The sequence below is a fragment of the Labeo rohita genome, chromosome 14 (assembly GCF_022985175.1).
Source record: "Labeo rohita strain BAU-BD-2019 chromosome 14, IGBB_LRoh.1.0, whole genome shotgun sequence".
NCBI lineage: Eukaryota > Metazoa > Chordata > Actinopteri > Cypriniformes > Cyprinidae > Labeo > Labeo rohita.
The window spans coordinates 18,096,246-18,110,236 of NC_066882.1; the positions used below are offsets into that span (position 1 = coordinate 18,096,246).

At 35.7% G+C, this 13,991-nt stretch overlaps 1 protein-coding gene and 1 non-coding gene across 2 annotated transcripts; one reads left to right on the forward strand and one right to left on the reverse strand.

The window, feature by feature from the left end:
• Positions 1-155: 155 nt before the first annotated feature.
• On the reverse strand, positions 156-10,823 carry simc1 (SUMO interacting motifs containing 1). Its single transcript, XM_051128269.1, has 10 exons — positions 10,471-10,823; positions 7,130-8,410; positions 5,345-5,595; positions 4,205-4,274; positions 3,943-4,100; positions 2,457-2,549; positions 1,725-1,856; positions 1,388-1,556; positions 1,206-1,290; positions 156-1,070 (listed from the first exon to the last, which is right to left on the reverse strand). Exons 1-10 carry the CDS (start codon positions 10,597-10,599, stop codon positions 847-849), a joined length of 2,592 nt encoding a protein of 863 aa, XP_050984226.1. The 5' UTR covers positions 10,600-10,823; the 3' UTR covers positions 156-846.
• A 234-nt stretch (positions 10,824-11,057) lies between these two features.
• On the forward strand, positions 11,058-11,129 carry trnaa-ugc (transfer RNA alanine (anticodon UGC)). Its single transcript has one exon. It is a non-coding gene; the product is annotated as a tRNA-Ala (tRNA).
• Positions 11,130-13,991: the final 2,862 nt, after the last annotated feature.

Consider the following 13,991-nt stretch of genomic DNA (forward strand, 5'->3'; position numbering starts at 1 on the left):
TTTTCAACATAATAATAATACATTTTTTGAGCAGCAAATCAGAATATTAGAATGATTTCTGAACGATCGTGTGACTGGAGTAATGATGCTAAAAATTCAGCTTTTAAATCACAGGAATAAATTACATTTTAAAATATACTCAAATAGAAAACAGTTGTTTTAAATAGTAAAAATATTTCATAATTGTACTGCTTTTGTTGTTCTTTGGTTCAAATAAATGCACGCTTGGTGAGCAGAAAAAAATTCTTCAAAAAACATTAAAAATCATACTGTTCAAAAGCTTGAACAGGTGCACAGGAAGAAATACAAGCAATTAGAAATCCCACACACTGCTATAGTTTGCAAATCATGTTTTAAGGCAATGTTTAATAAAAGAAATTTCTAATGAAGGTTGCATCACCAAAATGTCACATTAAAATATAATTTGCTGGCTCTAGAAGTGTCTGGGTTTTTATTTTTGTTAGACTGTTATAGACTAGACTATTATTGGTGGAGGTTGAGGAGAGATCCCCCATATGATTGTAAAGCGCTTTGGGTGTATGGCAATACACAATGTAAGCGCTACATAAATGCCTCATTCATTCATTATTATTATTAAAGGTTTAATAATTTAAAGTAACACCAGACACATTAGTTATGTGTACCTGTAGATGAAACTGTAAATCCTGGATTTACATGGGGAGAGCATACTACTATTACTGCTACTGTACTACTACTTAATAATAATAATAATAATAATAATAATAATAATAATAGATCTTGATTAGTGTTTGTAGTAAACACAAATATTGTATAAAAAATAAATTTATTTTAAAAAACTGTCAAAATAAAGTTATTATAAAAGATTTAACGACTTGAAACAACACTGGGCATGTCAGTTATGTGTTCTTGTAGTTGAGATAGTAAATTCTGCATTTCCATGGGAAGAGGATGGCCGATGTCATCCGCTGCTCGTGATTGGAAGGTGGCTGTTGCCTTTTGCACTTCGGAACGTGTCATCCGATCATTCTGTGTCCAGATCAGAGCATGTCTTTTATCAGAACGGTTTGTGATGGGGCGATGTAGATGACCTGGGAAACAAAAGTCGCAAGTAAGGTCATGAAAAAAGTAATGAAAAAATCTTTGATTACTTGTCGTCTTTGTTAGCTTATTTATAAATGTCTTATTTAGTAGGTGAAAAGGCTATGTTAGCACTAGTTTGCTACCTGTCACAACTTCTTCATAACTGAGCATCAGCATCCACAGAAGCTGAAGTAGCTCATCCCATTTTCTCCACTTTTCTGCTGCATCCTAGCACACCATGTAAGGAGATCATGTGAGTTCAGCTGTTACGTAGAATAATAATAGAAAATGTTAATTTGTCACAAATAGTGCAATGAACTTTTACAGAGGGGTCTGAGGCCAGTGTGGAGCTCTTGAGGTAGTGTAGCAGCAGTTTTAGAGACATGGGCGAGTTTCCCCATGGGCGAGTTTCCAGAGAACAAGCCTCACCCAGAAGCAGATTCAACAACGTGCATGTCAGCAGCTTGCTATCCAGAGTCCTTAACAATAAGAGTCTAACACACACAAGGAAGAAAGCATATTAAGAAATGTACATAAATGCACTGTTATGATACAAACAGCAGTAAACACTCTTCATTTAGAGAACATTCAATAAAGCTCCAATGCAAAACAGTGCAAGCACTGATTATGCTGGTTCTCTCTCTCTCTTTTTTTTTTTTTACCTTATCTGCCTGCAAGAATGCATTTCATTAAGACAACTGAGGAGCTCTAATGAAATTCTTTCTGATTTGTAGTCGGGGTTGATGTCCACCTCCACAGCCAATGTTAACATTCTCTGAAGAGATAATACAATCCTGTAACAAAGAAAGTAAATGTCTCTATTTAGCAAAGAAAGAAAGAACAAAAATATATCACTGTTAGAAATGTATGTTGTACCACCGTTCAGTGTTTGGGGTCGGTACATTTTTTCCATACTAATCAGGTTTGCATTTATTTGAACAAAAATACAATAAAAACAGGAAGAGTGTAAAATATTACTACAAAAAATAATTGTTTTCTATTTGAATATATTTTAAAATGTAATTAATTCTTGTGATGGCAACACTGAATTTTCAGCATCATTACACCAGTCTTCAGTGTCACATGATTGAATGACATCTAAATTGAAATCATTCTAATATCCTGATTTGCTGAACAAGAAACATTTCTTAAATACTATCAATCATGAAAGTATTTTTGCTGCTTAATATTTATGCGCTAATATGATCATCTATTGTTTTTTAGGATTGTTTGATTTATATAAAGAACACCATCTATTTGCAATAGAAATCTTTTGTAACACTAAATAACAGTTTTTTTTTTGTTTTGTTTTGTTTTTTTAAATATTACTGACTACAAACTTTTGAACGGTAGTGTATAATAATAACAAAAACTTAAAACTTTACTTCACATACTTAAGATAGTTGTCCTCTTTCTTTGGATGCTCCTCATCTTTTGAGTGGTTCAGTGACTCCTTAGCAGCATTCATCAACCAACTTACTATGTTCCTAAGAACAAGAATCACAATAATAATTACATATATGAAATAATTACATAAATAATATAATGGCAAGTCAAACCAACTGCAATTTTGGGGCTTAAATAAAGGTCAGATCAGAAGTCGCGGTAACCGAAAATTCTCCGTCGTTGATGGAACTTTTTTTTATCTGTGACGGAAAAATCTGGCCGTCCGTCACTTTGACAGATTATACTGAGGGTGATCTATTGTAAATTTTGGCTGTAATTTCCATCCCTGTCCAGTTGGTGGTGAGTGTGTTCCAGTCGTCGAAACTGTCACAAATGTTTTCCTATGCATTTGATTACGCACAGGCGAGTACACAGAAGCTACATCGATCTATCACGCCACATTAAAGAGCAGCAAAGTGGTATTGCTTGAATTTCCTTTGTTTCATATCAAAAGTAACACAAAGTCTAGCCTATTGCTATTTATTGGAATGAAGATGCACTATGTACTGTCCATTCATCAACTGAAAACAGCATAGGCCAAGAGATTGATTGTGATTTAAGAATCAATATTGGTTCATTAAAATGAATCTATTAAAATAAAAAATAAAAAATTGATTTTTTTTTTTTTTTTTACCCAGCCCTAACGTAATTTGTTGTTTTTAAACACTGTGCTGTCATCCTGTTCATGATTAAAATAAAATGTGAACAAAAAAGCAATTAAATGTATTATTCTAATTCAAATATGAAAATTAAAATGACGGGTAATAATACATTATGGCGGAATTTTTACAAGAGAGAGAGCAGTGAATTTATTGATTTATTCACTGTATGTTACGCTGCTGCCACACAGATCTAATATAAACATGCAATTTCCCAGCTATTTACCTTTACAGACATATCAGACTGTTTTTGTAACTTGTGTGTTTTTAACATAAACTTGTGTGTATTTGACAGTTTAAACGCAATAAGACATGAAAGAGAACTTAGTTTAGTACTCACACGCCGTGTGACAGCTGCTTTCTGTGCGCGCTCTTTGGATATGTGAGCTCAGAAAAACGCATATCAGAAGTTCAAACTGATACGGCTTTAAAACACGATTTCAGCGCGTCAGACACCATAATCAAAACCAAACAGTTGTTTTTTTTATCAGTCTGAGGTATGAGCTGTAAAAGCAGAGCTCTACTCTGGAAAAGCGTGGCGGGGAGCAGCAGCTCATTTGCATTTAAAAAGACATGCACAAAAACAGTGTGTTTCTGCTTCCACTTAAAACAGGTATTTTCAAAATGATAAAATAAATGATCTGAGGTATTTTGAGCTGAAACTTCACAGACACATTCTGGAGACACCTGAGACTTATATTACATATTGTAAAAACATATTGTAATAGGTCTCCTTTAAATAAAAACAGCTCCAGCAATAGAGAACGCAACTCACTTGAATTGCCCAGTTGTTCCACTTCCAAGCATCTTCTTTGCAATAGATTGATGAAGACTCTGAGTACTGAGTTTAAAATGAAAATCATCTTCTAAAACCTGCAACGCATATTGCAGGAACATGTACTGGACCTCCGTCCGCAACCTGCTAGTGTCATCCTTAAGACAGGAATAATGAAATGTGGAACGTTGAATAAATAAAAGCATAATTTTTAATATTACTTAATGCTTTTTCACAAAAAAAAAGTGCTAAATGTATCTACCTGTTTCTTCATAACTGACTTCATCAGTTCCCAATCCCACGGGACTGTAGAAGCATCCACAGGGTGGTATCTTAACATACAAAACAAACAACTTATCAAATAAACATAAATAGTAAGTTGTACACATTTATTCTTTTAGGGAGTTGGGAAGCAGGTGGATATTTCCATTTTTCATTGAATAGGAAAGGCAGGTGGGATCATGTGCCAGAGCACATGCTCAACCTGCCAGGCTACATCTCTGATTTACATTACCAGATCTGATTTCCACCTCTGATTTCCACTACTTTGAACAGTATAATTTTTAATGTTTTTTTAAAGAAGTCTGTTCTGCAGTACAACAAAAAACAGTAAAATAAAAAAAATTGAAATATATTTACTATTTAAAATAACTGATTTCTATTTGAATATATTTTAAAATGTAATTTATTCCTGTGATTTTAAAGCTGAATTTTAGCATCATTACTCCAGTCAGATGATTCTTCAGAAATCATTCTAATATTCTGATTTTGTGCTCAAAAAATATTTATTATTATTAATATTATTATTATTATTATGTTAAAAACAGCTGAGTACAATTTCTTCAGGTTTCTTTGATGTATAGAAAGTTCAGAAGGACAGCATTTGTCTGAAATAAAAATCTTTTGTAACATTATAAATGTCTTTATCATTACTTTTGATCAATTTAAAGCATCCTTGCTAAATACAAGTATTAATTTCAATAATTTCTTTCCCCAAAAATGTACGCAACTGTTTTAAATATTGATAATACTACTAACAATAATAATAACTGTTTTTTTGAACAGCAAACCAGCATATAAGAATGATTTCTGAAGGATCATGTGACACTGAAGACTGGAATAATGATACTTGATCACAGGAATAAATTACGTTTTAAAATATATTCAAATAGAAATCAGTTTTTGTAAATAGTAACATATTTCACAATATTACTGCTTTTGCTGTATTTTGAATCAAATAAATGCAGGTTTGGTGAGCAGAAGAGACTTCTTAAAACAATAAAAATCCTACTGTTCAAAAAATTTTGACTGGTAGTGTACTCTTGACATCATTAAAACTTAAATTGTTCATACTCCCAAACAGTTTTAAACCAAGTAGCTGCAGCTGAGAGTCTTCACTCACCTCTGAGTCTTCATCAATAGGTTATAGGCCTCTATGACAAAAACATCAGGGCTTTGTGGGTTTAAGAGAATCCCCTTGAGCAGATGTGTCGTAATATCCACCGGTGGGTAATAGCGAGGCTGAATGAAGTCAGAGAGCAGCTGAAGAGTGCCTTCTGGGTAATTCTCCTCAATAGTGCTGTAGACCAAGCTAAGGCTCTGACGGCATAGAGGCTCAGCGGGACCATAGTGTTTATCTTCCTCATCTTCATCCTGTTAAAAAACAAAAAATGACCGAATGGAATCAATTTCACTATGGATACTGTAGGATATTCATTTATGTTCTGGCATATTCAGGGTAAGATTCAAGGGCGTGTCTTGCTGCAAAGGGCTGCGGTAAACAAAAAAGACTGTATGATTCATGTTAAAATTATGTGCACACAGAGTAACAATATGAAGACAACCAAATATCAGTATCATGAAATGCCCAATGCCATTTTGGAAGTATATGACTTTCTTCCTTCAGATGTTGATGAACAATATTTTTAGAAAAAAGTAATAAAACCATATAATGCAAGTGTACGGGACTCCCAAAGGTAAAGAAGAAGCTCACTTACAAAATGAAAATTTCATGACAATTTACTCACCCCCATGTCATTTAAGATTCATGTTTTTTTTTTTTTCCTCAGTCGAAAAGAAATTAAGGTTTTTAAGGAAAACATTCCAGGATTTTTCCAAAGTTGGCCAACGTGTTGAAGGTACAAACTGCAGTTTCAGTGCAGCTTCAAAGGGTCTACACAATCCCAGCCAAGGAATAAGGGTCTTTTCTAGCAAAAACGATCATCACTTTCTAAGAAAAATACAAAAGTATATACTTTTTAACCACAAATGCTCGTCTTGCACTAGGCGTGTGCACTAGATAGTTGAAAGTACCAGCCCAGTGTTTACAAAGTTTACAAATACAAATGTGCAAAGCAAGTCAAACACCCTTTACAAAAAAAGATAAACCAACAATGTCGGACAATTTTGAAGTTGGAGGACAAAATAAGATGGAGTTTTTCACCCTACCCTACCTTAACTGAAGTACACAGATGAAGAACTAACCACGCATGACTTTTCCAACATGATCACGCAATGCGTGAAGACGCTCATCGCAGAGCCAGTGCAAGACGAGCGTTTATGGTTGAAAAGTATCAAGAAAATGACTGATCATTTCACTAGATAAGGCCCTTATTGCTCAGCTGGGATCATGTAGAGCCCTTTGAAGCTGCATTGAAACTGAAATTTTGTATTATTACACACTATTTTTGCATTATTACACATTATTTTTCCTATTTAATAAAGTAAAGCTGCTTTGGCACAATCTTTATTGTTAAAAGCACTATATAAATAAAGGTGACTTGACTAGACTTGACAATTTGGATCTTCAACCTCGTTGGTCACCACTGAAGTCCCTTATATGGAGAAAAATCCTGGAATTTTTTCCTCAAAAATCTTTTTTTTTTTCACCACTAGACATGAACATCTTGGATGACATGGGGGTGAGTAAATTATCAGGAAATTCTCATTCTGGAAGTTGAACTTCTGCAACTTTAACACAGCAAAAACCACACAAAGTAAACGCAACGTTAATCCACACAACCTCAGTCATCTCAAGCGAAACAACAGGTTTGTGTAAGAACTGATGCATGTACGTTGCAAAACACAAGAAACACAGTCCTCTGTGCTTTTGCATAATGAAAGAATTTTGTGGTATCCCTTGAAATCTATCTATTAAAAAGCCAAAGTGCATATTAAAATTTCTTACCATTTGTGGAACCGTTCCACTCATGCACTGACTTAATTTCTTGTACTGAGTCAGACAGATATGCTGTCTATCTTCCGAGTTGTTTTCAGAGAGATCTGACTCCAAGTTATCCAGCACATTTTTATTGTCGCCATCCCTGCTCGTCTCCCAAACCCTGATGGGAGGGCTTTCTGGAGATCCTGCGTCTAAATAATTTCTCTTTTGCTCTGTACTCTCTGGAAAACTTGGCGAGGAGGGCTGCGAAATGAGGAGGCTGAGGGGGCTACTTGTTGAGCTCAGTGTAGACAGATTGGGGGAATGTGCTGCTGTGTCGCTGGCAAGAATCTCTGTGGATGTGGGACTGTTGGGTTTACTCTGTCTAGACGAAAGTTCAGGGCTCCAAGGGGGCGATACCCTAGATGAGGTAGGTATGGAGGGAGACAAAGACTTGGGATGAACCTGAGTATGTAGGTCCTCATTTCTGCAGATATTCATCGCTTCACCCTCCTCTTTTAATGAAAGTGCATTGGATACTGATGCAGTATGAGTAGCAGAAGGAAGCTTAGAGGTTGACTGTTGACTGTCGTATGTTGTACACGGATGATCATCGTCTTCAGACTTATTGGATGAATCAGAGAATATATAAGCATCTACCTCACTCGGACAGTAATACGGACTGTCAAGATTGTAAGGAGAGAGAATACTGTCTTCCCATTTCTGCGATGAGTCGAGATTGTCTTCTTGGTCTGCTTCTGTGCTGCAGACAGCTGGTGCACTAAGCTGTGTGTCTTTAGTGTTCTGCGATACATCTGCACTAGAGTTTTTTAATACTTCAGATTCATTTTTGAACGGATTTTGACTTTTATCATTGGACCTGCAGTGTTCCAAAGACTTATCCCAGCTCAGCTGCTCAGACGGCAAGCTTGAATTACAATTTGTGTCCGGATGCAAATAATCTTCCGTTCTTTGGAGCACATCTGTGGGAGTGTTCTCCTGACTGAGTGACTTACAGGCACCAAACTGCACACCGCTTCCTACAAAGCACCCTGAATTAGCTACATCTTTGCCAATGCTGGTTTGAGATTGTGATTCTTGGGGTTTTCCTAAAGATGTCGGTGTTGCATGCGCTTTCTTGTCTCTGCTTTCTACTGACGGCAAAGTCGGCGATGGTTTCTGCACGTTAACATCATCAGGAGGATCGTCTTCACTTAAATCTATAACTTCTAGGGAGGAACACGTATCTCTTCTTGAGCATCTTCGCCTTGCAGGGGTGAAGCTGTGGCCCGTGATATCGATGAGGACCTGACACAAACAAACAAAGAAAAAAGCATGATACTAAGTTATATGAGTATCATTTAAAAAAAAAGTTTATTAACTTTTGTACACTTCACATTTAAAAAATCTAGTGTTTGATCATGTCTAAACATTTATTCAAATGACCTGCATTACTCTTTTGAGAAACTAGACTAGTAAATACATGTATTTATTAAAGAGCCATACAGGTACCTAGTGGGTAAACCATGGCATTACAAATGAATATGCTTTTTTCTGACCACAAAATGACTCAAATGTGCCTATTTGCATTAGAATTTGAAACCCTTTTTCTCTATTTTAATTTTAAACACTACACTAATAGTAATATAAGTAAAAGAAATATTAGAAAAAAAATAGTTTAAGTGCATAATATTGCACAAATAGTATTTAGTACCAAAATATCTCTTAAAAATATTAAATAAATATGACTGAAGTAAAATACAGAACATTGAAAAAAAAGAACATTAAAATATAGAAGTTGCGCCTTGTGATAATGATGAGGACCTGAGACAAACAAATAATGACGAAAGCAGGAGAAACCAAAAGAAATGTAGCAAAAGATCAATGTGGACTTTTCTATGCCTTATGCCAATATTGATAACGACAGATGAGGTGACTGATGCCCAATATGTAATGGATATCTTATAGACAAAAGATCTTTGTTAAAGGCATAGTTCACCCAAAAGTGAAAATTCTGTCATTAATGATTCACCCTCATGTCGTTCCAAACCTTAAGACCTTTGTTTTTTTGGAACACAAATTAAGGTTTTTTTTGAAATCCCAGAGCCTTCTGACCCTGCATAGACAGCAATGCAACTACCACGTTCAAGGCCCAGGAAGGTAGTAAGGACATTGTTAAAATAGTCCATGTGACATCAGTGGTTCAACCGTTTTATGGAACTATGAGAATATAAAGGAGAAGAATTGTTAAATAAAGTTTTTGACAAACATATTCACATAGCTTCATAACATTACGGTTGAACCACTGATGTCACATGGACTACTTTAATGATGTCCTTACTACTTTTCTGGATCTTGAACGTGGGAGGGGCTGTCTATGGAGGGTCAAGAAGCTCTCAGATTTCATAAAAAACATCTTATTTTGTGTTCTGAAGTTTAACGAAGGCCTTACAGGTTTGAAACGACATGAGGATGATTAATTAATGACAGAATTTTAATTATGGGGTGAACGATCCCTTTAAATATAATAACACTGACTAGGTTTTCCCTAAAGGATTTTGAAACAATGCACATTATCCCACTTACTACACTGATTTGTATGCAAATAAATAAATATGTAAATGCTAAATATTAATTAAAATTGAAACAATTGTATTAGCTTACTTCCAGAGACCACGAAGAGACCGAACACGAGCACAGCTGAGAAAAACAGGTTTCCCGGATGAGCGGTCAATTAAACCGACTGGCCAATCAGAATCCTTATTCGAGAGAGCCGCGAAATAAAATACATTTAGCCTGTGATACTGACTAATAGCAAATGAAACTCAAAATACTCTAAATTCACTTAAAAATATTGGTATTTATTTCTAACAGAATAGAGTGTTGGGCTTCATGGTAATCGTCCAACCGCGCATCAGTCAATTTATCGATTAGCATAGCCTTGATATCACAATAATGAAAATTACTTCTAAAATACTAGCTAACATATAATAGAAATTATCTACTTTTATTTAAATATTAAAATTAATTTAATTTCAAATTTTGATCTGGAAGGTTGTCGTGCTTTGCAAACCGATAAAAATATCTAATCTCACTTTTAATATTTCGAGGTAACGTCATCTGTGCGCGTGCCAACGTCTGTTGCTGCTAGTCCGCGCGCTATGTATATAAAGCAAAAACCACGTGCGATTGGAAACAAGTGCAAGTTTACGCACACTCTAAACAAATACGCTTTTTTGCATATGTAAACAAGAGGAAGGTTCTCATGTTCTGCATAGAAATTGATATAAGTACACGCGGCTAAAACTAAGCAAAACATTGAGAGTCTGATACAGACAAACTGCTTGAAAATAGTTGGATGAACTTACAGGTGTGACTGGGAGCCATTGTGCTCGAATGAACGGAATTGCGTCTTCTTTGTCTTCATTATAACTGCTTATAACCTCTAAATCAGAGTCGTCTTCGCTGCCCGAGCTGACACAAATAATATCCTCCATAATCCCGCCTTACCCTGTCCCATTAGTCATGTTTGCGCTGACAGAGCACTGTCTTGAACAACACAAATAGATCGCGCAGGAGAAAACATTAATCTCGTTAAGTTACTGTTGTTAGCTAGTGCTTTCAAACAAACATCGACTAAAACAAATAATCACGTAGGTAAATGTCAATACTGGTGTCACATAGCTGGAAATGTTATGGTTTCACTATCGTAGGATTTGACGAAAAGGAACTTCCGCAAGTGAAATGTTGTCGGTTTATGCGGAAGTGTTTTAAAATAGTCGATTTACGGTCCATAGCAATTCGTTTATGTCTTGTCTGCGTCAAAATGCTTTTAGTTATGGTATTCGTAGCCATAGAGAGCCGTTAGTCAACATTACATCTGTTTATGGGCTTTAAACTTTATAGTATATAGGTCTGAGCGATATATGGCTTTTATCTGATATGGTAAGCATATGGGGATGTAGCTCAGTGGTAGAGCGCATGCTTTGCATGTATGAGGCCCCGGGTTCAATCCCCGGCATCTCCAGTTTTTTTTACATTTACACATTGTACAGATTGTTTCTAGAATAACACAGACTGTTGTCGGAAATGACACAGATTTCAATATAATTCCGTCGATTAAGTTTAACATGTTTATCCATTTATAAAACGGTTTACCAAAAAAAAAATATATATATATATATATATATATATATATATATATATATGTATATATATAGAAATCATTCTAATTCTATATATATATATAGAAATCATTCTAATATGCGGATTTATTATTAGAATGATCAATGTTGGATAGTATCAACAGTTGTGCTGCCAAATATTTTTTGGAACCTGTGATTTTTTTTTTTCAGGATTCTTTCATGAAAAATTTTTTTAACATCAATATACACTCCATACACCATAATGACAAAGCACAAACAGGTTTGTAACAACTTTGCAAATTTATTAGAAATAAAAAAACGGAAATGATACCATTGCATAAGTATTCATACCCTTTTCTGGGACACTTGAAATCAGGAACAGAGCTGGCCTCCTGGCCAAACTGAACAGTTGATGGAGAAGGGCCTTGTTTAGACTGGTGATCAGGAAGCTGTTGGTCACTGTAGTTGAGCTCCATGATCATATATGCAGATAGGAGAAACTTAAAGAAGGACAAACATAAGACTCCACCAATCCAGTCTTTATGGCAGTGTGGCCAAACTCAATTCTCTCCTCAGTGAAGATGTGTAAAAACCCACTTAAAACTTGCAACAAAGAACTCTTTGAGAACTGTGAGAGACAAGATTCTTTGGTCTGATAAACATAAATTCCAAGCATCATGTATGGAGGAAACTGGCACTGCTGATCACCTGCAGAGTACCATCCCGAAAGTAAAGTGTGCTGGTAGCAGCCTAATGCTGTGGGGCAGGGACTGAGGGACTTGTCAGAGTAGAAGGAAAGCTCAACACAGCAAAATATTGAGATAGCCTTAAAACCTAGTCCAGAGCATTCAGAACCTCAGACTGGGCAGAAGGTTCACCTTCCAACAAGACAATGACCCTAAGCATACAGCAAGAGTGGCTTATAGACAACTCTGTGAATGTCTTTGAGTGGCCCAGACAGAGCCTTGGCTTGAACGCAATCAAATATTTCTGGAGAAACCTGAAAATGTCTGCCAGGCACCATCCAAGCTGACAGAACTCGTGAGGTGAAGAGGTGAGGTGAAGAAAGGCAGATAATTGGCAAATGCAGATGTGCAAAACTTGTCGCATCATACCCAAAAAGACTTGAGGCTGTAAAGGTATACTGAGTTAAGAGTATGAATACTTATGCAAGATGCATGTTTCAGTGTTTTATTTTTAATACATTTCCAAAGTTGTCACAAAACAGCAGACTGCAGATTGATGTGGAAAAGAAAGTAATTTAAAGCAGTTTAACAAGGATGCAACATAAAATGTTGCAAAAAAAAAAAAAGGGGGTATGAATACTTTCGCAAGGCACTGCAAAGTTTACAGGCTGCATTTATTTGTTCAAAAATACTATAAATATTTTAAAAATTAAATGCAAATATTATTACAATACTGTGAAATATTACGAATTAATTGTATTTATTTTACTATATTTTAAAAGATAATTCGTTTCTTTAAGGTCTGAATTTTCAGCTTATTTTTCATCACTCCAGTCTTCAGAAAGTATTCTAATACACAGATGCTCAATAAACTTTTTATTGTTGTAAATCTTGAAAACAGTAGTGCTTTTTTTCTTTGATAAATAGAAAGTTCAAAAGAACAGCATGTGCTTACAAGTAAAAGTAAATGTGTCCGTGCACTATTGATTTTTTTTAAAAACAATTCTTACTTATCCCAAACTTTTAAACAATGCTTTTCTCTAAACAGAGGGATGAGTGACTCACTTGGAGTCTATATTTTGTGGTATTAGTCAAAGGTGACCATAGTAAGAAATTCCAGCGCCGTCCCTTGCGAGAGTGAAGTTGAGGCCCATGTCCTGGGTGCACAATGAATATCTGTATTGTGGAGTTCCTCGAAAGGCATCTCAGTTGTCTTGGAGACAAGAAAGTTCACTAGGTCTTTTGTGGCTCTTGATCGCTGTCTTTTTGAACACTCGCATCCATTCACAGATAAACTTCCTGCCTTGTGCATCTTTCCAAAAATACAGTGAACACATCTGCCCCTCCAGGCCACACACTTTGACCTGCAGGTCAAACTCATCAGCAGGACAACAAGGCAATAATGCATCCTTTGCTCACTCTTTCTCTCTCACTGGAAAGTCTTTGTTAAATAACTAAAACGTCCAGTAAGCAATGTTAAGGCTATTAAAAGCTGTAATATCTCAAAAAGATGGAGCACTGAGGTGATAAGGGTTTTTTGGCCAGTTGCAGTTCTCTTTGACAGGTTATTATACTCTGAGACGTTTACCAGATCAGGAGGTCACGTTACACTATAAACATTCAGCACACGCCTCAGTTGCCCTTGTATGTATGCTTTTCCAATCCAGCTATTCCCTTGGGACTCCCCACAGTATTATCCAACAAAAAAGACAGATAGCCCATCTGGAAATGTGCTTTCTCTCATGCTGTCTGCCATGATACAAGTATGAACAAGTTAACCCCTACACAGAAATCCCAGGATTTAATTACTTTTATATGTGCCAGCAAACATTTTATTTTTTTTAAATACAAAAATTGTCACAAAGACGTTGTGTATCTCAATCTGATATGTCATAGTACACCAGTCCGCAACAATGCATTTAGCTAGATCTGTTCAAATCTTAGTTTTTAATTTTTTTAATCCTCTCGTTAAGAGGATTTAATCCCAACATATCCACAACTACACACAAGCTCAAAGATAAAGTGAAACCCTAATCCGGAAGATTACTTAGATCTCAC